Below are 23767 nucleotides of genomic sequence, written 5' to 3' on the forward strand. Positions count from 1 at the left end.
ATCTTAACAAAGACCACCTTGTGTCAGCTATCCTTAAAATTATAGCACATAGATTAAAATAAAACGTGTGTACTTGTCCCTCCTGGGACACCGGGGAAGGGAAAAGCATTATCAGAATTCTTTAAACTCATCTTAACAGTATTGAACCAATTATTTTGTTAAATCTGGGTTTGTTTTCTACCTCTCAATGAGAACATTTGAAGTCTATCATCTCCACCATTTACGAGTTACCAGTATGCAAGTGTAAAATTTCCAATTGGAACATATGGTATCAGAGGGAACGAGGGGGAAATATCTGATTGCTCGCGCTCCCCAAACTCCAAATCTACTGCATTTAGTATTTTGCTCACAGTTCCTGCAGGGGGAAATAAAAGAAATCATCTCTGAGCTGAGACCAAGCACTGAACATTTCACCCTGAATAGGAATCTGAGAAACTTATAAGCAGCTGAAAAGGGAATAGAATAGAAACTACATTTCGGTTTCTTCACTGGGGTTGCAGCTACAAGCAGAACTTACCACCAGCAACAAAAACCCTCTGAACCTTCTTCTCTAAGTCCTGACACCTGGTTTGGGGATGTGCCTGAAGCCCCTCAAGGACCAATTTTCCCTATGAAAGGAGGGACTCTCAGTGACTGCATTAATAGAGGCACCGACTGCTTCACCTGCGTTAACTCGAGTGGTTCGTGACCAGCTGCACCATTTGTTCAGGGGCCGCCAGGGCTATGGAGCAACCTCGGGCACTTGCACATGGTGTGCCTGGTGAATGAGAACTTGCTGGGAACCGTACCCAGCCTGCGGAGACGGCTGAGCTGAGGTGTCGAGGAGCCGCTGCTGGTGTGATGGTGGATGTAGAACCTGGGTCGCAGTCCTCCCTCTGCCGAGGAGCAGAGCATCACTAGGTGAAGTGTGACCAGAGACCCTTCACAGCTCCAGTCGCTGAGTGACACCAAATGCTTTGGAGAAAAACGGAAGGACCCAAGGACTGGAGTGTCGTTTTCTACCCTGAGGTTTTACAGAGAACTAGATTTTGGGTTTCTGTCTATCCAGACATGGTGACAAAGTAACGCTGCTGAGGCATGCTGCTCCTGCATCCAGACGGTACATGGGGACAGAGCAAGGAGGTGGCCAAAGAGCAGTTGTTCTTCCCCATGTGGTTGCTCCACCGCCTGCCCAAGGCATCGGCGCGGCTGGGCAGCTCGAGGGCAGCTGGCAGAGCTGGGCATGCAGGCAGCGGGGCTGCTGTGGCCGGCTGCAGACACCTGGAAGCACGCTTAGCCTCTGAGCCCTGAGATGCTCCCAGACTGTGCAGGACATCTTGCTGGGTATACTGCCTGGGTAACCCCTACGTCTGTGTTCAGCACTGGCCTGAGTCTCACCATGCAATGGCGCAAGCCCTTTGAGACCGTTGGGTGACACTAGCTTTCAGGTGCTGAGTAGTCACTTTGCTCCTGTACAGGAAAGGCTGAGAGACCTGGGTCTGTTTAGCCTGAAGAAGAAGAGACTGAGAGCGGATCTCATCAATGCTTAGAAATATCTAAAGGGCAGGTGTCAAGACGATGGGGCCAGACTCTTCTCAGTGGTGCCCAGGGACAGCATAAGGGGCAACAGGCAACTGGAGCACAGGAAATTGCATCTCAACATGAGGAAAAACCTCTTTCCTTTGAGGGTGGCAGAGCACTGGAGCAAGCTGCCCAGAGAGGCTGTGGAGTCTCCTTCTCTGGAGACATTCAAAACCCGCCTGGATGTGTTCCTGCCCAGCCTGCTCTGGGTGACCCTGCTTTGGCAGGGGGTTGGACTAGATGATCTCCGAAGGTCCCTTCCAACCCCTACTGTTCTGTGAAAGGGTCAGTCCGTTGCTGGCACTGTGGAACGCGTGGCCTCCCTGTACCACCACTGAGTTGAGTCATTCTTGCAGAGGCATCCGTGTACCCCCTTGCAGAAAATGGTCATACAGACCTTCCTTCGGTGTGCGGTAGCGAGTACCCCTCTCCTCTGCTTCCCTGCAGAGCAGAGGCTGTTAGCCCTGAGCAACCGGGCTGTGGGATGCAAGAAACGGGCTTCTTGCTCTTCATCCTGGCAGAATAAGGACCCTGCAGCCCTGGGAATCAATATGCCCAAGTCGCAGAAGGGGAGCCTTTCACTCGGCAGCACGGATGGTTGTGTAGTGCCACGTGTACAACCAAATCGATCCTTCCTGCCATTCAGACAGAAAGCAGCACACTTTGGAGTAACTTCCCTGGGAGGGGGAGGAACAGATGTTTGAACCAGAAGCGTATGTGACAGTTGGGAGAGACAGCGTGGAAACGCACAGTTGAAAGGAGAAGTCTGATGGGAGTGTGATGACAGCAGCAGGACTCCAGTGACAAGGAGTGGGAAGGAGAACAAGCAGGGAGGAGTGTTACTTCGAAAGCTGAGCAAAGTGCACAAGAAGATGTGTCAGGAAAGCGTGAGGGAAAGGAAGAGAGGAAATGTGAGAGTAGAGACTGGTTTTGGGATCTGTCTGCAAGCATGTGTGTCCTGTTGCCTGACAAACGGAGAAAGGAAAGCCTTTTATTGCTCTGCCTTCTTCCACCGAGTTAACTCTTCTTGCAGCCAAGCTAGCTGGCCAGCCCTGGTGGAGCTCTTCAAGCGTCCAGTCGGCACTTGGGAAAGGTAGAGCTGCCCGTGCTGCTCCAAAGCACCGAGGTCTGGGTGCTGCGCGGCAGGGACTGCCGTGGGGATGCCTGGGCCTTCCTTCTGCCCGGCACCTTTGCAGGGTAGCACAGCAGCCGCACGCCTTGGGATTTCTGGATGCTGCAAAAGCAGGAGGAGCAGTGACAGTCTCATAACAGGCGGCTTCCCCTCTGCAGCTGTGCAGTGACAGCAAGGGCAGGACGCGTGAGGGGAGAAAGAGAAGGAGCGAGTGCCTGTTCCTCCTGCGGCAGGGAGGGACCTCTCCAGCAGCGCCTTTCCCTGCTGGTATAAATCACGGCTCTGCAGTGTCCGGTTTTACCTTAGTTCAGCAGATGTGCAAGGCACACTGGGAGCGTGCCACTGGAGTGTAAAGCCCCTGACGCCAGAGATCCGGTCAGCAGGGGGAGGGGGGACGAGAACTTCTCCCACTGAGGAATTTTCAAGAGCAGTTTTGCAGACCCCTTCCTGTGCTCGGATTCACCACTGACCCCCCAATATGCCTCGAGAGGTGCAAACTGGACGGTTCTGCTTTGTGCCCTCTTGTAGGGAGGGGAGAATTTCTCTAAGGGTGAGCCTTGAAATGCATTAACGAAGTGATCATCAGGTAGACGCCAGCCACGGCTGGCTATGCCAGGCAGGAGCTGGGATCTGTCACTGGATGTTGCACGGCTGGTGACTTTCTCCCACTTCACAGAAACGCTGTAATTCATTTCTTGCTGTGAAATCCCAGCAAATTAGGCGGCAGGCAATATCCCCTATGTGTGTGCGCGAGGGGGAAGGCTGCCGCAAGGTTAGGGAGGCAGGTCAGCGTGGGCTGCGTCTGACAGCTCTGGGGGAGAGGGGCCTCGCCGGGGAGCAGCAGGGACCTGGGATTGGTGTGGGCTGTGTAGGGCCAAGGCTCAGCCAGCAATGTGTTCATTTGCTTATTTATTTTAAGGGGGAAACAGATGGGGAGGAATGTAAGGAGAAAACAGGGGAGACTCTTTCCTCTTTGTTAGGGTACGTGCTCTCGGCTGGAATGATTCATCCCACACCAATGCAATGGCATCCCGTTGTGTGCCAGCCATCATGGGAGGGCTGCAGCAGAGCCTGGGGAGTGCTCCAGTAACCCTGCTGCTCTGGAGAGAGTGGCCCACAGGTGGATGATGGCTCTTAGTCCTCTGGGTTGCATCATCTCAGAGATGTGGTGAAGGGAAGAAGGAGAGGCCAGCATCTCCCCTGACCTGCCACGGTCAGGAGCAGCTTCAGACAAAAACAAGGGCTTTGGGACCTACTGCAGTTCCTGAACTAGTGGAAAAACTGGCCTTCCTGTGGTCGGACACGCTGGTTCTCTCTCCCAGCCAGTACTTATGGACTCCTCAACTCACCTCTGGCTCCTAGTCGCTGAGCCAGTCCTTGTTGGCCCGTGTTCTGCTCTGCAACAGCGCAGGATGTCTTGGGGGAGAGAATCATCTTCCATGAGAACAACAAGCAAGTTCCCCTTGGCTGATCCCACCATCTTCTGACCTGCTCCTGAGCTCCCACATGGGCCAGGGTCTCTGCCAAGTGTGTCCTGGTGACCAAGCTCCATGTAGGACCGGTTTCTGAAACATCCCATCCAGCAGCTGCGGACAATCTGGGTGGTGGAGCCTGTTGGGAAATGCCCTTGGTCAAGACACCGTGGCAGTGCAAGGGTCTTGAGTGCCATTGGAGAAATAGCTTGATGAAGGTGTGAAAAAATGAAGGATCTGCCTTCCTCTCCTCACCAGGAGCAGGGATGGCAGGCTCAAGGCACTGCTCATGGGCAGTGTAAAGGTGATGTAGACCCCTCTGGTGCCTGTGCTGATTGACTCAGCTGCACGGCCCTTCTCGGAGCTGGTCTGGGAGGAGCAGCCGTGTGCAGTTCTCACTGATCAGTACTTCCAAAGCCTTCCACACGTGCAATGAATTTGGGATAGTGTGGCTTGTATGGGCTGTCTTTCCCCCTGGGGCTGTGGTGTGGCGTCTCATGGTGAGGGCCAGAAGAGGACCTGCAGGCTGCCAGGGTGGCTTCAGCGAGGAGGAGCACAGAGGAGCAGGCACCTTGGTGTTTTCACCCAGGAGCGATGAACTTCGCAGCAGGATGGGGCTGAGCATCCCCCAGCTGCTTGGCTTTGTGTAGCAGAATCACACCTTTCTTCCCATTTACTTGCACAGGATCTTGGTAAGAGTCAGGATCAGGCCCAAGGTGTATTTTCTAAAGTTACTCGTGCAGCTACTGAAATTAAAATCTCATGAGTGAAGACCTGCCTTCCCTGCAGTGTAAACTCAGAACAACAGAGTGGCCTTTAGTCTCTGGAGATAGTTTAAAAACCTTCTCAAGGTCTGCGCTCCTTGTGGAAAAAATAATTCAGATGATAGTCACCACGTCTGACAGTCGCCAGCCTTTGTTCAATACGGTAAGGGCACTCTGTACCGAATTAGGGATTCAACTCCACGCTGCCTTGTGCCTGGGAAACAGTGCCTCACCAAACCCTGAAAAGATGCTGGAGTATGGCTGGGAAAGCCGGCTGCGGGACAGCAGGGGTGATTTCTGCCTCGGCCCTTCCAGCCCGGGCTTGCGGAGAAGGTTTCCTTAGGACCAGCAGCCTGAGTTCCTCTGGCTTTCAGTGCAGCCACGCTCCTCACGGAGCAGAGCCGTATATCACCCGGCATTTTATGCGTGCCTAAGAAAGGGAGCCTGAATCCCTTTCCTGCGCGGAGAGCTGACAGAATGGGGGCCAACACACAGCCCTCGGCATTTATTTTTTTTTTTATTCACTATAAACCTCTTAAATGAAGGCTGGGGGATTTTTTCATTTACCATGTTACTGTATGGAACCAATCACTATAAATTTAAATGGAGAGCTGGTAGGAGCACACTTACCTTTTATATAATAATTGTGCGAGTGCCGCTGCCGAACCGCTATTAGGATTATTCAGAGCTTCTCAGATTTCATTGTAAAACATTAGGCTGCGAGAGGTACTGTAAGGGTGTGATTATCCAAAGAGGGTAAGTAGTAGTGAGCGTTGTTGGCCAGAATTACTACAACAGGGGAGAAATGCTGAGTCGCTGGGAGCAGAGGAAGCTGAGGAGCATAATCGGCCATTCAGAAATACAGCGGTTTGCGCGTGGAGAAATCCCACCTGATTTCTATCTGGATCTGCATGGGCTTGACGGGTTTGTCCTAAATTGTCATCACATGCGATTCCTTTGATGGGACCAACTGGTAAAGACCTGTTGTAGGGCTGGCTGTGCTGGCAGAGGGGGGTCTTCTGTGAGCTGGGGGCTGGAAGGGGCCGTCAGCTGCTGCCCCGGTGGAAGGGGTGACCTCTCCACTTGCTGTCCCTGCTGCATATGTGGTCCAAGCTCCTTCCGAGCGGTGGCAAACAGTTGGTGAGATGGACGATAGCTGGCCTAGAGTTGCAGACCCGACAGGACCAGGGATGTGGGCTGGTGGAGTACGGGCAGGTCTCGGTGCAGGGAAGCTGCCCGGTGACAGGAGAGTCACCGCTCTCCTGCTCTAAAGGAGAAAGGACACGGAGCCCTGCTGAGACAGGACACGGTGCTGGGAGGTGCTCACCTACCCTGCTTCAGGCACTGGCCATCTTACAGCATCACCTCAGCCAGGATAAGGCTTTTGAAACTTTCTCTGGAAGGCAGGGAGAAGAGAGCAATGCTGCGTATACACTCCTCTGCTGCCTTGAGTTTTCACCTGTGATTGAGACTTTAATTTTGCATCCCATATGATTTTCCTGTTGTAACACACGCCTCTTGGCTGTCACTGTAACAATGCCTTTTCTTGGCAGGGAAGGCAAATCCGAAAGGAAGCTCTTGAGCACTCTACTGTGTGAGTTTCTCAAATGATGGCTGTGTTTCTCCCCCTCATTCCACCGGTTTTCAAATAATTTTCATGCTGGGAATAAATCTGAGCGCATAACAATCATGTTCAGCATATGATAACCAGAGACAATTGTATATATACAAGCAGCCAGATGGAAAACAAATGAGCTGACGGAAAGACAGAAAGAGCACGAGACGACCCAGAGACCACAGTTACCATGTTCACAGTAAAACCAAATAACTTTGCCATTTCCATGTAATTACACTTTTTTTTTTTTTTCTCCCCAGGAAAACGGGATTCTGAAAAACATTTTTAGTTACTAAATTTTTATCTCATCAGTGTGTACAGTGGTGGGAAAAAAAATTTTCCTCCAACTAATATATTATGAACTAATTATACTTAAGCAACACGAAGTTGAATTCTGTCCTGAATTTCATCTATGAAATTCCAGTGAATTCAGCGGGGTTTTGTAACGGGAGGTCAGGATCTGGACACTAGTTTATGAATTAAAGAACAGCAAGGGCTGTGCAGGGTGTAAGCTATTTGGATATTTTTAAATGCCAGATACACTGGGCTGCTGCTGATATCCTGAAAATGTGCTGTCTCTGATGATGCAGGGAAGGAAGTTTGGCAGGTTTTTAATTTTTATTTTGTTTGAATCTTTTCGGTATGTTTGTCTGTCTTTCGTGATTGAAGCCGTTTGTCTTTGAAAGGCATCTACTTTTAGTTGGGGAAAAGCACAAAGCCGAGACATTTTGGGAGAATTTTATCAAACACCTTTGTCTTGATATAAGAAGTTGTAATTAAAAAAAAAAAAAGTTAATTGACTTCAGTGGAATCTTTGATGATAGGTATACGATATACACCCCATCTCAATAGACAATGTCTTTTAAACCTGAAATGAGTTAAGAAACCTAAAAGAAAATTAAAATAGTTGCAAATTTTTGGGGGGAATTTCACCGTCCTTTAGCTGTATAGCGATTCCTAATGTATGTACGTATACATACGTGTGTCTCTATAAAGAATACGTGCACACATAAATTATACAATTTTAAAAACAATTTCTCTGTAAATATATTTCCTATTCACTCATCGTAATGTTCCTACACTCCTATGCAAAGCAGGATTAAATAAGTTAACAAAGCAGATGTTCAACAAATGTAAAGCAAGAGGAGGACTTCAGAAGCACTTGGCAGAAGTGCCACTTCACCCTTTATTATTAAATTTTCCCCCAAATAAAGTTGTTCCTTCCGCGTCACCAAGGATGGATGTAAGCACCTGGTGGTAGCAGCCTGAGTTGGACACCTTGTCATAGGCTATGACTCTCCCGTGCTTTTCACCAATGTAAAGATCTTCTTGTCAGTCCCAACCGTGTGTTGCAACACTCCCCTCCTTTCCTTCATTGCCTCGTCATCCTCTTGACTCCCTTATCTCCCTGCTGTCCTGCGAAGTGTAACACCTCCGTGGTTCAGCGGCAGGATTGAGCCCCATCTGCTTCAGCTCGTGCTCTGGTGTCTCAGCTCAGATCCATCCTCACTGATGGGCATTGCTTGGGAGTCACCTGGACTTTTGGTCTTTCACTAAATCTCACCCCCAGGCTCCGGTAGCTCGGGCACCGCTGGCAGTTTGTCCCGTGCCACCACAGAGATGTAGGCAGGGGAACTGCCTGGGATGGACCCAGCTGCCCCGGTGGGGTTTGTGGTCCACGGCTGTCTCCAGGACTTGAAGTGGTTACTTTAAAAGTATCTTGGTGTGCCTGCAGGAGCTGCTGTCATACCTTGATTACAGTGTAGCTCCATACAAAGCGCAGCGACTGAAAATATTCCTGCCTTCTTGATAGTTTAATTGGTGGCATTTAGTTAATTGAGTATATTCCCTTTTAGTGGCATTAAGTCTAGAATTACGCAACTGATGGTTTTTCCGAAAGCAGAGAGTGGCTCAAGCCTGGTGCCGCAGGAGAGCCTACCTGAGTCAGCCAACAACTTCCAGTTGTTCCAGCTGCTGTTTGCTGTCTGTTGCTATGGTGAAGTGATAGCACCAAACCGATACCAAAAAGGAAACGTTATTTTCTGAACGGATTTCTGAGAGGAAAAAACGAATAGGGGACAGAGAGGTTACGGGGGAGAGCGGGGGAAGGTTAAGGGACTTTGAGGGCTTTCCTGAGCCAGCATTTCTCATTCCCTTTTTAACTGAAGGTCCACCTAGCCCTTTGAAGACAGTCCAAGAATCATATTGTGCGGTGTCACCCTGGTGGGGTGTTTTGTTTTGGTTTTTTTTACAACCAATTAAATGTTCTCCTAAACTGTAAATACTTCTAACTTCAATTTGCATTTTTCCCCTTGCTTTTTGGGAGTCTGCATGCGTATGGGCAGCGTATTTGTTTCCCAGCTTTACAGCCAGTTTTGGAGATCTTATTTCCCAGCAGTGTAGTACAGGTCACAGGCTGAGAAAACCCGCTTCAGTCTCTGCCTTTGCAGGACCTATATTGTTTATGTCTTTTCTGACAGTTAGATTCTGAACGCCACTTAAAGCCCCGTTGTGCTAGCAGCGTGTTTCCCCACCAGGCTGGACTCGCCCAACGCTCTCCTTGTTTTCCTACACCCAGACCTTCAACCTAGTTCAGATGCCAGCCGGAGCAGCTGGTCCCTGCAACGCGCTCCAGCAGCTGATCATCCCGGCGGCGCGACCAGGCAGGCAAGGGACCCAGCGCTCGGTTCACAGTCCCTGCCGAGAAAACTCGTTCCTCTTTCTCTCTAGCCAAGGACTTGGTACGTCATTCCCCGCCTCGGTGGTGACACCGGCATCTGGAGACAGGCAGCCTGTCTTTAAGAGTTACGAACCACGTCCAGACCCAACGCTTCATTCAGGGAAAAAAAAAAAAAAAGGTGGTGTGAGATGGCATAGCAGCAAGATTATGTTTCTGGCAGAATATTCTCCTCTTTCATTCCTTTGAACGTGAGTGGTTTTAATGCATCATCTTGTCTGTATGCCGTGTGCTGCCCGAGTCCTGCTTGGAAGCGTGGACAGTGTCCGGATGGCCAAAGGGAAAAGGATACGCGCTTGTGTTCAGATGTTGCTGAGCGCAGGTGGGTACTCATGGTTTTGGAAATGGTTATGTGACGATGTGAAAGCAACTCTGACTACAGCAACATTTTGGGACTGTGAAATAAGTAACCAGTGGCAGATTTCTTGTCCCCGCACCAGCACTTCTGATTGCTTCCGTTAGTGTCACTTCAGCGGTGTCCGAACTACACCTTAGCCTGATCATCACCAGCTTCTTTCTAATGTGGGGTCATGCCTCCCTTTATATCTCGTCCTTTGCTGGACTGCTGTTGGGTTGTAATTGCATTGGATTCCTAATAGAGTTTCTTGGTCTGCTGTCACAGCGTGATTGCAAGAACTTGTGTTGCATTGAATGTGGTCTTGATTACTTGCCAATTAAAGTGCAAGGAAAACACTTACTACAATCTTCTCCTTTAAAATTACATCTAGATTCCATCTCTCCTAAAGGCTACAGGAAACTTGCAGAGATTGTTTCCAGTTGTCCTGTCTTCCTACTGTTAGTATTTGGCTTGGTGAGGTAGGTAGATAAATATTGTGGGCTTGTTGTTGGGGTTTTTTTTCCAGGGCTTCTAATTTTTTTGATTGTGGTTCTTTACATGCAAAACAGAAGCAGAAATGACTTCCTGAAGTCAAATTTTGCTCATTGCTCATATACCAGGTCGCTTGGTGTTTACAAGGCTCGGGATGGTGCCTCTTTGAAAAGAAGATACGTGGAAGCAGATGGTCCTGTGGTAGCTGAGCATGGAAGGAGACGCCTGAAGAACGTGTGTGGTGGCAGGAAGGATGTGTTAGATGCGGGAGCAGAGACGAGCTGGGAATGTAAGGAGGCAGTGTGCAGGGGACACACGATTTCCAGGAGCCTGGTGGCGTAGGAGGTGCTATACCGTGGTGGCAAATCTCGTGGAGCAGGTGTGCAGGGGCAAAGTGCCTGCCTGCCGCTCCTGGGGCAGCTTGGCCGCGTGTGCTGGGAAAGAGCCAGGGTGAGGCGTGAAGGGAAGCACAAACAGGAGGGGGAGAAGGGAGGGAAAGGAAGAAAAAAAGCCAAGAGGAGTGGGGACAACGTGACAAGAAGCAGGGGGAGCCCACCTGTGAAGGTAGCCGTGAGTTTCTGTTTATCTTGCCTGTGGTTATACTGCAAGGAGGTTTTGAGCTGCTGCCTAATGTGACTGTCAATTATTTTAACTTGTATTTCTCACCTCAGTCCCCATGAAGCGCATTTGACAATAATTAATTTTGTGTGTGCAACTGGGAGTGTATCCTGCTCCTGCAGAGGTGTCAGCTTAATGGGATATGGCTACAGGGGATAACGGGCTGTGCCACCCCGTGAGGGGATTTGGGGGGGTCACCTGTTCATCTGGGCTAATATTTTAATTGTTGGAACATTAGGTTTCCCGCAGTTGAATTGGGATCAGATTAACCTCTGTCTCTCTGAACTCGCATGCTGGCAAGCTCCTTAAACACCATTGCTAATTTTATTTTCTACTTTCAGCACGTATTTAAGATAACTCTTTTTGTTTCGTAGGTTAAAGAGGAAATATTCTCACTGGCTGACATCCCAGTGAGCAATTACAAATATTTTACTGTAGTTACAGGACTTGAAACTCAGCCTCAGGCCGTGGGCATCAGAAAATCCGTGCATGGAAATCCCACGTGTTGGAAGACTGGGAGGGTTTCATATGGAGGGATTCCTCCTCATCCTCGCTGAAGTCAAACTCTTGATTTAAAAAAATTAAATTAAAAAAATAGCTCTTGTACTTGTAAATCAAACTTCTGCAAACGGCTTTTGGCTATACCAGTTAGAGAAGGGTTAATAGAGCCTCTTCGTCTCTATTGCTTGTTAACAGAGAAGGTCAGTGATGGGAGAAGCTAGGTCCAAACTGAAGGCTTTTGAAACAGCCCCCTAACTCGCCTAATGAATATGCTGTTGAGATGAACAGGTCATTCAACACTTTTCATGTTACTATTGTCCATCCAACCTTAAATGTCAACTCTTGTCACTCTGATAGGCTGGTTCTGCTTAAAAAGGTTTCCTGGCTTTGTTAGATTCCTAGGAGGGATTTCCCCCTGTCCTTATTCCTAATTGCTGGCAGAACCTTACGGATGTATTTATATCAGCCTTTTCATTCGGGTCAAGTCTTGTCTTCACTAGAGAATTTTGCCAGTGGGTAAGGGTTGTGAAGAGAAGCAATCCAGACAGAAGTGGAAGCGCCAAACGCAGTTGTAATTATACCACTTAAACTGCAGCTTACCGACCACAACGGGATAACTGGCTTTGCTAAAGGCAGGATGGTTGGATACGCTGCCGTGAGGAACATACAACGATGTGCCGGGATTGCTGTGTCTACACCAGGACCATTTCACGGAGACGGTGTGCTGGAGTCCAGCTGCCTGCGAACCATCGGAGCCCGGTGCAGTTCCAGCCTCAGGGAAGGGCCGGGAGTGGGTCTGGTGGAAAGGACCCTTCTGCTGATACCTGCCTTGTAGGTAACCTCTCGTGACAGACCCCCTGCTCTGCAGTTTCTACCAGGGCCTTGAGCACGTCTTTAGATGTTGGGTGTCCAAGCTGCTTGAAAAAAAAACATTTCATGGGAACCGAGTTGCATACCTGGTAGAACTGAATATTTATCAGAAGTGTTTTCCTGAACTTCTTCACCCTGTGAACAGCAAGCGTGTTTCTTCTTGGGAGGCTTCTATTTGTCCTGTGATCCACAGCATTCTGTGGCCTGGAAGGCCTCAGAAAATAACTTCTTAGCTCAGGAGGACAGCAGGCAGATGGCCCCAGGCTTTCCAGTGAGATTTCTCGATGCCTCCGGTATTCCTTGCCTCTAATAGACTCCCCAGTGCAGCGGTCAGGAGCACAACAACATGGGTGCTCCTGATTTTACCACACAGTCGTGGGCTCAACATATTCCAAGGCTGGGTAAAGGGCAAAAGGAGTGATGCTGTAACGGTATCCAGTACCTCATTGAGTTACTTTCCCCCATGGACTTTCTTGGCTTTCTGATACCTGCATCAGCTGGCGGATAGAAAGGTGGAAATTCGGGCATCAGCACTGGAAAATAAAGGCTGATGGAGTGAAAAAGCACATCTCCAAGCGTGTATGCTGCAAACTAGAACTACGGCTATTCCCGGTGATGCTGCCAAATCTGAACCCAAGAAGCTTCTCATGGATGAAACTGCTCTGGCAATGCACTGTGTGTTTGAGCTGCGCCTCCGCAATGGGAACAAGGTAACTGTTTTATTCCTCCTGGAAATGATCATGTAAGTTTGGGAAGCTTTTCAGACACAATAGCTCATTTGGAGGTTATCATTGCATTGAGGGCCCTAGTAATTTTTCTGTTGCTGGTGTGTTTCTAATTCACTGAGGTGCTTTGAAATGTCAACGTGTGAATCCATACCAGCCTCTTCCTAGCTACTAGTAGGTGACGGTACCCATGATCAAGAGAGCCAACGCAGCAAGCACAATGCACTCTGAACAATATTGGACAAACACAGTAAGGACACAACAACAATTCAAATCAACTGTTTGGCTGAAATCATCCCAAGTGCTGAGCAAAGGCCTAGTGAAACCAGCAAGAGGTCAAGTACAAGTTAACGTCAGGCTAACTTTCTACATCAAGACAATCTGGATTCACACTGGGAAGCTTGCTAAAGGTCTTGAGGGCTAATCTTTTACACGTAGTTGTTGTTCTCCAGAATCCCTCTGAGGCATTCACGGTCTCACCGATGAGAACGAGATGGTCGGAATACATTGTGAGAATGCCTGGATGAGCTGTGGAGCTGCTTAGTGGTGGTGAGGATGTACTTTCCTTACTATACCCATCATATGGTGTTACATATTGCTCTGGTCCTTTTCAACACTTCTGCGTTCTGAACATCTTAAATACATGGTGGGCCTTATTTTGCTAGCCGTCTGACACAACTGGAGCAGAACTGTGAGAAGGCTGACCCCACCAAGCTGTCTCTAGTGTTCAGATGAGATCTGCTTGTTGGCTGAAGAATAGATGAACTTACTCTAGACCTCAGGCGATTCTAGGAAGCAGAAGGCAGCATTTCACTTGTAACTGTGGATGACTTTCCTGAATTTAAAGTGTATTTATGTAATCTGTTGGTTTTGTTGGAGGACTCCTTGGTGACTCTGGATTTTTTCACAGCAGCCTCCCTGTTCTATCATCTCTAGCTGAAGAGGAGATGTCATTCCATCTTGGCAGGTAATGACGTGGCCTCAGCTGTTTGTATCTCTGCCGTTTCCTGGACAGCACCAACATGATATACGTGGGCCAGAAGCCTTCAGTGTTTAGGACAGGACTTGGCGGTCAATCTTTGTGGTTACTGCAAGTATTGGAAGCTGTCTGCTTGCTATGGGACCTTGAACCAAATTTCATGCCTAAGTCCTTATATTCAAGATCTTGCCTGGCCTGGGTCCCTTCTGTGGGATGCAGGATATGGCTGACAGTTGCTTAAAAATGTAGCATGTGTTTGCCAAATAAATCCTGCCTGTAGCAATCATGGTGAGGACCAGGCCAGAACTTTCTGAAGGGAAGGTAGAAGACTATGCATTGAGCTCTCCTACCATCGTTGTAAACCTTGCTGCCTTCTGTGAAAGAGCCGGGTATCCTAAAATTTCTTTTAGTTTGGGTTTTCTGCTCATGCCTCCTTTAGCATAAATACATGGTGATCCGTAATATCAAAACAAACAAACAAACCAACCCCTAAAATTTGCCAAACCCACACTTTTTAGGAGTGTGTCCCTTCTGCACCCTCCTTTGCCTTGGCTCTGGTACTCGCCTGACTCCTTGGTACGCTGCCTCAGCCCGCTAATCCAGCAGAAAACTAACCCAGCAAAAAAAAAGGAGGTTGAATTTTGGGCTTTGTTTGTTTATTTTTCATTAGGTTAGCGAGCTGCCTTGGCTCCCAGAGGGGTGAGGTGAAGGCCAGAGCTGGGGTGTGGAGGAAGTGGGATTGCATGGCCTGGAAGAGGTTGCGGCAAAAGGTTAGATTTGCTCAGCCAACTTTCTAGACTGTTTTCTTGGTGCACGGCAGGAAAGCGCTGGGATGCGGGGGCCAGGTGCAATGTGCAGGGCAGAGGGCACTGCAGGATAATTTCTTTCAGCAGTGGCAGTTCTGGTAGAAGCTTTCCCTATGGGGGTTATGGTCACCCATTCGCTACTTAGCCCTCTGCTGCTTTCAAAACCATGCTGCAAGTGCTAGGACAAAACCTTCGACCCAGCTGTCTCAGCTACCAAAATATCTCCTTTGCTCCTTGACCAGCTGTCAAAACTTTTCTGGCCTTCCTAGAACAAGCGTCTTAGGGAATGTTTCCCTTGGCCTATGAGAAATGAGAGGGATGCTCTGGAGATGACGAGCAGAACTGCGCATTCGATGCCAGGTGCCTGTCCGAAGCAAACTCCTAAGGAAGCCTGTCCACGGGGGCTGCCACCCCTCGTCTTTGTAATGCTCCCAGCTTGGCGTGCTCTGTCGGATGAGAATGTGGTTCAAGGAAGAAAGTGCTTCAGATCAAAAAAATCATGCAACTCCAGAGCCAAGAAAAAAAGCCTTAATTATTCAACTAGTTTGAAACACTTTAAAGTATCCCTAAAAATAGGTGAGAGGGATGTTTGTCAGCTACAAAGAGATTTTCCTGCAGTAGTATTGCTTGTCTTATTTTATGATGATGCTACAGAATACAGTCCCTCAGGTAGGCTCATTAATGTTTGTGAATGAACCCCTTGTTTTATGCTTTTGGTTTTAGAAGGTAGAAATAGGGCAAGAAGCTAGTAAGACTGGTTTTACCATATATGCTTTGGAAAGCCTAAGGACGCAGGTGTAAGGTCTGTATAAGCCTCAGCGGTTCTGCGTATGGATGACAATTGGATTTGGGCGCTCGCTAGACCAGCTGAGAAGGTGTACCCATAGGCAGAAATCTAGGCAGGACCTTGGCTAAAATCCTGGGTGAAATTCTGCACGCTTCCCAGTGGATCTGTCAGCAGGAGGCTGGCACTCCTCTATGTCTCATCAGTCGTTTTGTTTTGATCCCTTCCGGCAAAGGCAACCTGTGACCATATGTTGTTATAGCCATAAGCGCTTCCACAGGGCAGTATCTGGTAAACCCCACTGCCTGTCAGCGCCTCAGCCCAGGGTGGAGGCTTCTTTTCACTATCTATTCCTTAAAGAGGGCAACTGTTTCTTCTGGCTATCATAAAAGAAGGGTGGCAGTTACGCCCAGCCCATAACAGTATATGGTGGTTTCTGAGTCTTACCGCTCCAGCCTTAAAATAACAGCTTTTTTTTTCCTGAGCCAACCAACAATTGTGGTCAGCCACTAATACCAGTTTAACCATTTGGCAGCTGCCCTATAGGAAACAGCTCTTCCAAGAGAGCCAAAGGAGCTCTTGTCCCCTCGGCCCCAGAGCCACACTGGGTTGGTTTCAGTCAGAAGGGCATCTTTACACATTTCCTTGTATACAAGGAAAATAATAACAACAACGTCTATAATAACAAACAAATCCTAGAAAGTCAATACCAAACAAATTGAGGAAGTAGGTTAGAAATAGTAATTCAAGTTAATTGGTTTGGTGTTTTATTTGACAAACAAGTGGGTAAAACTCTCTGATTCCCACCCCGACAAACACGCAGTTTCTCGCTCTGTAGTTCCTTTTCCATCCATCGCGTGTTGGGACTGTCAGCAGAGTTTATTTTGGGCTCAGTTCCCTCCCTGTTATGCACAGTAGTAAGCGGCTCTGCAAACAGTGCCATTGAAATTGGAATCGGGCCCTGACGGCTTTAGGGCAGAAATTAGCAATAAAGGGCTATTGTAGGCCCGGGGTTCCCACCCTCTCCCCCGGGATGCTGCCGTCGCTGTCCCTTGTCCCTTCCCATGGCTCCGCGTCTCCCCGGCGATGCGGCTACCCCTCGTCCCCCTGCTCTCCCAGGGGATCTCATCTTCAACAGGGCACCCAGGCGTGCGGAGCCCGGACTCCGCGTTGCCCGTCACTGCGGGACAGCGCAGAGGAGGCCGGGTGGGGTGGCGGTGGGGTGTCTGAGCACCGCACGGCCCCGATCCGTTCCGAGGTGAACGGGGGCAACCGGCTCCCCCCGGGCAGCCGCCACCACGTGGCGAGGACAGTTTCCCGGCCCGTGGCCGGGGCTCCGCGGGGCGCGCAGCGGGGCGGAGGGGAGGTGGAAAGGGGGCGAAAGTTGGCGCGCGCCGCCGCGCTCCCCTTTCCCCGGCGGGCGCTCGTTTTGAATGAATGACCTCACCCGCGCCGGCCAACCGCCGGGAGGCCGCGCTTAATATTCATGAGGCGGCGGGCCAATGAGCGGGCGAGGAGGTTGTTTTAAACGGCGGAGCCCCGCAGCCAATCAGGCCGCTCTCGTAGGCAGCCAACGCGAGGCTGAGCCGCGCCGCGCCGAGCCCCGCGCCGTGCCCTGCGCTCCCGCTCCCCTCCACACTCCCGCGAACAATACAGGTACGTGCAGCCCCGCCGCAACTTTTCGGGGGGCGGCTGCCCCCTGCCCGGCCTGCCGCCGCCCCGCCCTGCCCCCCCCCCTCCCCCGCCTTCGCCCCTCCGCTTTGCCTGCCCCCCCGGCTTTTTTTTTTTTATTTATTATCGTTTTTATTTTTTTTTGTGTTGTTTTCCATTCCTTCCTTCGAGTTTTGTGCGGTTTTTTTTTTTAATTCAAAAAATCGGGAAAATCACCCAAAACTTTTTTTTTTTCCCTCCCCCCCGCTCTCAAAGGGGATCGGTGGTGCCGGGGCAGATGCTGCGCGCAGCTGGAGGGGTGCAGTGTTTGCCCCCCGTCCTCCTCCCCTGCCCCACCAGGACCCCTCCCCTCCCCGGGCGCGGAGGGGCTACCTGTCCCCGGTGCAACCCGCTTTCTCCGCGCCGGGCTCCCGTACCGCCGAGAGTAATATGGCTGGTGCAGCAACTACACCGGGACTAACTCCTCTTCTCCCCCGCATGGGCAGGGATTTTTCTCTGCCGCCTCCTAATGTCGCACGGCAAAACGCGCGGCGCCCTCGGCTTTTATTTGCCCCCTTCCCCCCCCCGGGTGGGCTCGGTGGGGCTGGCGGCGGTGGGAAAGTTGTTGGCCGTACGCAGTGCCGTGCCCGCTGTTTATTCTGCATTAATATGGCTGTCGCTTTAGCATCTGACAGGGATAAACCCTGCGCGCTGCGCCCGTCGGTCCCGGCGAAGCAGTTGTGTTTTTTTTCTCGCCGCTTCCAAACTCCCCCGATCCCTTCGCCTCTGCCTCCGCCGCTCTTCCCCTGCCCGGGAAGGTGTCTCCGGCGGGGCTGCGCCCGCGGCGGGGCCCCGCATCGCCTCTTCCCCGCGCCGCGCCGCCCGTGCTGTGGGCATTAATATGGCTGGCGCTGGAGAGCCCCGGCGAAGGGAAGAAAGACGTGTAAGCGGCAGAGGGATGGGGAGGGGGGTCGCGGCGGGGGAAATCTCCTTCCCGGCGCCCCGCGGGGGGCTCAAACCTTTCGCTTTCGCCCCGGCTCCTCTTTCCCCACCGCCCCGCGCCCTCGGCCGGGCTCTGGGGGGCCGCCCCGGGGCTCTCCGCACTCTTTTTTTTCTGGCGGCGCGGAGGAGCGTAGCGGCGGCGATAATGGCTGCACGGGAGCCTTTGTTAGAGAGCGCTGCGCTAGGCGGGGGGGGGGGGGGGGGGGGAAGAGCGCCTCCCGCCCGCGCCCCGGACCCGCCGCCCCCGCCGCCCGGCGGGGGGCCGAGCGGGGAGCCCCTTCTCGGCGGGGGCGGCGTTTTGGCGGGGCCGGGGGCGGCGGGCGCGGGGGGCCGAGGGCGGCGGAGCGGGGGGGGAGCGCGGCTTTGTTCGGGCGGCGCGGCGGCGGCGCCGGGAGAAGCCATCTTAGCGAGCGGGGCCGGCCTTGGGCGCGGAGCGGCGGCCGCCGCCGCCGTCGCTCCCCGCTGCCGCTCGCACCGGCCGCCCCGGGGCCGGGCCGGCGCCCCCGGTCGCCGCCCGGCCCCCCGGCTCCCCTCGCCCGCCGCCCCGCCGCATTTCAGGGGCACTTTCTTTCATCAGGAGGCATTTCACAAAATGGAAGATGAATTATTGGCGTCTGGCGGAGCCGCCGCTGCCCCCTCCGCCCGCCGGCCCCGGCCCCGCCGCAGGTGCCCGCGCCCCGCGACGCGGAGCCCGGCGGCCGCGGTGACCTTGGCGGGGAGCTGGGGGGGGGGAGAAGATGGCGGGAGCGGAGGGCAGGCCGGCCGCCGCGGGCCGCTCGCCCCCAACTTCGGGAGCAGGAGGCGGCCCCGGCCCCGCTCCGGCCTGTCCGCCGGGTCCCGTCCTCCCCAGCCCCGTTCAGGCGGGTTCCGTGTCCCGGCGGGAGCGGGGACCCCGCCGAGCCCCGGCACCGGCGGGAGAGGGCGGCTTAAAACTGCGCTCAGGGGGCTGATGGGCGCAATTAAATATTAACGTTGCACCAATAAAAAAAAAATAAAAATTTTCAAACGCTTGAGAAGCTGTAAGTAGGAAATATTGCTGCGGGATTTTTCTATTCTTTTATTTATTTTTTTTCTTTGAGGGGAAAGAAAATAACAGGGAAAGGAGCGGGGGGAAAGAAATACATCCCAAAAGTTAGCATCGTCCTCTCAGTGACTTGCTAATCACATCTCCGCACTGACCACTACGCCTCTGAACATGTGTCACTTGGTGGAGCACGAGCAAGCGCTGCTCACCTCGCAGAGCTCCACGGGTCCCATTGTGTTTAAAAGTAGCCTTTCTTTGCACGCCTTCTGATATGTGAAAGGTTATTGCACTTTTACAGGGGGGAATAATCTGTCCTGCCTTTTTACCTGGGTGGCAGCTGCTAACGTGAGCGCTCCAGCCCCTAAAGGGATAAGTCATAGCCTGGCACTGCACATGCCACTCAAGCCCCGGTGCGGTAGCCAACCAAAACAAATATTTTATATTAGTTCGTAAATAACTCTTAATGGGCTGGAGTGTGTGTATTTAATAGCCTGTCTCCAGTCTTTGGACATGATGTAAATAGGTATCAATGTAAAACTTAAATCCAGGGGCCGGTTTCACTTGGCTCAAGTCTACAGCCCAAGTGTCAAGGAAGAATAATTTAAGTCTCTGTATTGGGGGTGGTAAGAAGCGTTGGGGGGGAAGAAAGGAGTGTGTTACTGATGGGACAACGCTTCAGAGGACAGTGGTATGCGTGTATATATATATAAAAACATATGCACACCATATACATATACACACATACGTATACACATTCTCACATATTTACTTGTTATTTTTTTACCCCCCCCTTTTTCCCCTCTTCCCTACAGAGTCAAGATGGCTAAAGGTGATCCGAAGAAGCCCAAGGGCAAGATGTCTGCCTATGCCTTCTTTGTGCAGACGTGCCGTGAGGAACATAAGAAAAAGAACCCAGAGGTTCCAGTCAACTTTGCAGAGTTTTCCAAGAAGTGCTCGGAGAGGTGGAAGGTACCTGAATTTGTGACTTCCTGATGGGATGACTTGTGGTATCGGCTAGGATGATGTGCATGTGTCTGAACACGAAGGGAGCCGGTGCTGTTTTGGTCTGTGTGCCGTTCTTGGCTGGGTGTCTCGGCCATTGATCGGGTGCTGCTGATTCCTGTAATGGTTGTGAAGGCGTCAGCCCAGTGTTTCTGCCCGTTCCGGTGCTTCCCCTGCAGCCTGGCCTTTTCTCCTGTTCCCAAGCAGCGTCCTTTGGCAGCCACCTCCCTCCAGGCCTGTGTCCTCAAGGAGGACCCTGGCTGTACTTGTTCCATTCCCCTTGCTCCCGTCCGGCTGGGTATGCCAGCGGTGGCTGCAGTCGCCGGTACAGGACCTTCGTCCCCAAGGTGTCCAGTTAGAAAACAAACAAATTCTGAAACTCCCCTATCGAGTCTCTATGTGTTAGCTTGTTTACTTAAAGTTTGCCAGCTATTGAGCAGTTGGGTAATCCCAGGTTTGGTGTCTTGTTTTTTGTTTTTTTTTTGGTTGTTTTGTTTTTTTTAGACCATGTCAAGCAAGGAGAAGGCTAAATTTGATGAAATGGCAAAGGCTGATAAGGTACGATATGATAGAGAAATGAAGGACTATGGACCAGCTAAGGGTGGCAAGAAGAAGAAGGACCCCAATGCCCCAAAACGACCACCGTAAGTAACTTTAAAGCATTAAATGCACAGGTATTTTTGGGTTTTTTTTCATGTCCTGTAACACAGCTGATGGGTTTTCATAAAGGAAGTAGATGGGGCATCCTGTTGGTATAGCAGTATTGGTGGTATTAATAGCGTACCGATACTGGCTTGTAAATCTTAATGGGCAGCTTCTAATCTTGAGCATGTAGAGCACTAACAGGAATGGTCAGTGCTTGGTACCCTTAATCTCATGGTGACGGAAGACATGGAAATGACCGGGTCACAGTGAGACTTGTGCATCTAAGATGAAATTGGATGGGGAGAGATAGACAACACTTGATTAAAACCAGCATTGGGTGAAGGCTGCAAGTCTGGGTCTCAGTAAAATCAAAGCATATTTGGTTTTGTGGGTAAGAAAAAGTGTTTCTACCCAGCCTGTGGGTGCGTGTGCGGGTGTTGTGGGTGAGGGACGGAGGAAGGGGGCGCTCCCTGGGTGCGGTGCTGACTGTCCTCTGGTGCTTCTCCCCAAGGTCTGGCTTCTTCCTCTTCTGTTCAGAGTTCCGCCCCAAGATCAAGTCCACAAACCCTGGCATATCCATCGGGGATGTAGCAAAGAAACTGGGCGAAATGTGGAACAACCTCAGTGATGGTGAAAAGCAGCCTTATAACAATAAGGCAGCTAAGCTGAAGGAGAAGTACGAGAAGGTAAGGCTAGTTTTCACTTGTGCCTCTTCTCTACCGGCTCTCGTGTTGATGTGTGGCTGTACCGTAGACCCAGCCAAGGTGTCCCCAGCGTAGCGAGCATCTCCGGCTGTCAGACCTGTTCTCATCGCGCTGTGTGCAGGGTAGCCCAGCGCCGCGTACGTTGGGCTGGAGCAGGCTAGCGAGCCGCAGGCGGGCTCCGGCGAGGAGGGAGAGGTTTCCCCCGTGATGCGCAAGCCGCGGCTGCTCGTGTTGCTCCAGCAAAGGGTTTGCCGTGCCGTTAAAGGAGCTGTGTCCCGTTAGCAGGAAACCTTTAAGAGAGGCTGGGTTCTCTTCTCCTCCTCAAAGAAGTAACGATGAACGCAGGGTTCGAGGCCTCCGTCATCAGGAGGCAGCGGAGTATGCTTAGGTGTCTGCATACCTGTGTACGATAGTGCTGGGTGTCCCCTTCTGGGGGTGCGGCTGTGGAAGGCCAGTCCCTTGTAGGTTAACGCCCGCCACTGTACAAATGCTGTGTGTGCTTGCTGCGTAGAGCAAATTAAGACATCCCCTTGACTTTGCAGGATGTTGCAGACTACAAGTCTAAAGGAAAGTTTGATGGCGCAAAGGGAGCAGCGACCAAAGCTGCTCGGAAAAAGGTAGAGGAAGAAGACGAAGAGGAGGAGGAGGATGAAGAAGAGGAGGATGAAGATGATGATGATGAATAAAACTGTACAATACTTGTCTCCATGTGAATACCATAGAGTAGGGGAAACACCATAAATGAAGCACCTCTTATTTGAGATGGTGTCTCTTGCCCTTATTAGGCTTAATTAAAAAAAAAAAAAATTTGGATTCCGATCGCGTTGTAGTTTCTAAAAGTGCTCTAGAAATTGTAACTGGTTTACATGAAGTGGCCATGGGTGTAGTGAGCACCCTGAAACTGTATCAAAGTTGTACATATTTCCAAACATTTTTAAAATGAAAAGGCGCTCTAGTGTTCTCCTAACTCTGTGCACTTTGCTGTTGGTGTAACAAAGCATTTAAAAATGTTTCAAGCATTTTTTTAATTTGTAAGGTGGTGTTACTATATGGTTATTGGCTAGAAAATCCTGGGTTATAAACTGTACATATCTATAGTTTGTAAAAACTAGACAGATTCTTGTGGTACATGCTTAGAGTTATGATGCCTTAGAGGAGCAGTGATTACTTGGAAAGGCTGTACGTTCCCCGGGGTGCCATGGCCCAAAGCATGCACTGTGAGGGTAGATCTATTTACACTACAGTGGGCGTCCATTTAGCTTAAAGTTGTCTTTCTGTATATAGTGAAATAGCATTCTGCTGCCATTCTTAGTTGTGGAAGGGGGTTCAGCTGGCATGAGAAGTGTATGGATTTTTTTAGTTAAGTGCGGTAGTTTTTAAACTGAAACTGTAGACATCTCTTCATCGTCAACCAAGTGAAGAGCCAGTGCAGCAACTGAAGTTCAAAAACACTCTGTACTTAAACGAATTTGCAACGTTCTGTTTTTTTTGTATGTTTAGAATGCTGAAATGTTTTTGAAGCAAAATAAACAGTATTACATTTTTAAAACTGTTCTTGACAACACTCTAAATTTCTGGTTTAAAAGGATCTTAACAACAGCAAGAGGTTCATTTTGAAGTCTGTGGCATCCCTCAGGGCTGGTGACTTAGGAAACATTCTGACTCAAGGATTTAAAAAAAAATATTAAAAAATAATAAAAAAAAAAAAAATAATGGTGGCCAGCCAAAACTGGCTGAATTGAAAGAGATGGCTGCTCCAGCTAATATGCAATCGTAACTGTTTATGGCTGAGTGGCATAAGATGCTATGCAAGTTTGAACTTTATTACTTGAACTTGGGAGCCTAAATGAACATTCATGACGTAATTGTTTGTTTGTGTGTGTATATAGCAGCATTCAGAGATGCAGAGAAAGGTAGGTGGCTAGGAATGAGGCTGACACCATGAAATAAGTATAAAAGCATAGTTTGGATTTTTTTTTTTCCAGTTGTGTTGGGTAAATTTATAGCCCAAATGCATTGCTGTACATATTAAAATGTGCCTTTTTTGTCCTGTGTTACGCTGTTTCAGACTTGTGGTTTTTTCTAGCATTTTAATTCGTGGCAGGAGCCAGGCGCCTAGTCTTAACTCCCCGCTGAAGTAGGAGCAGGTACTCAGTCTGTGTCCTTTCTCTAGTGACGCAAGTTTTAACATGCGTCGGGTGCTGCGAGGTGGGTTGGGGGAGCAACGCAGGTCTCTTGTCCCCTTCGGTGACCAGCTGGCTGTGCCGCAGTCACTTGCTGTCTTTCCGGTTCCAAGCTGGGGATGTCTTGCAGCCCTTGGAAGGGAGAGGTAATGCCTGGTCTGTAGC

General features: G+C 50.5%; 1 protein-coding gene across 2 annotated transcripts; it reads left to right on the plus strand.

Annotated features, from left to right (window-relative positions):
* The first annotated feature begins 16922 nt into the window (after positions 1-16922).
* On the plus strand, positions 16923-23474 carry HMGB3 (high mobility group box 3). Of its 2 annotated transcripts, none has more exons than XM_063346841.1 (5): positions 16923-17048; positions 19881-20037; positions 20575-20714; positions 21227-21401; positions 21962-23474. In XM_063346841.1, exons 2-5 carry the CDS (start codon positions 19888-19890, stop codon positions 22103-22105), a joined length of 609 nt encoding a protein of 202 aa, XP_063202911.1. In that variant the 5' UTR covers positions 16923-17048; positions 19881-19887; the 3' UTR covers positions 22106-23474. The 2 variants fall into 2 exon arrangements, with proteins under 2 accessions (XP_063202911.1, XP_063202912.1); XM_063346842.1 differs by lacking the exon at positions 16923-17048 and adding an exon at positions 17869-17985.
* The last annotated feature ends 293 nt before the right edge of the window (positions 23475-23767 follow it).

Source organism: Chroicocephalus ridibundus, chromosome 9 (genome assembly GCF_963924245.1).
Source record: "Chroicocephalus ridibundus chromosome 9, bChrRid1.1, whole genome shotgun sequence".
Classification (NCBI taxonomy): Eukaryota; Metazoa; Chordata; class Aves; order Charadriiformes; family Laridae; genus Chroicocephalus; species Chroicocephalus ridibundus.

Excerpts from the sequence above, each read along its gene's own strand:
- HMGB3 (XM_063346841.1), top strand. The coding sequence starts at position 19,888 with ATGGCTAAAGGTGATCCGAAGAAGCCCAAGGGCAAGATGTCTGCCTAT. Across the intron at positions 20,715-21,226 it reads AATGCCCCAAAACGACCACC|GTCTGGCTTCTTCCTCTTCT; the intron begins GTAAGTAACTTT and ends CTTCTCCCCAAG. Across the intron at positions 21,402-21,961 it reads TGAAGGAGAAGTACGAGAAG|GATGTTGCAGACTACAAGTC; the intron begins GTAAGGCTAGTT and ends TTGACTTTGCAG.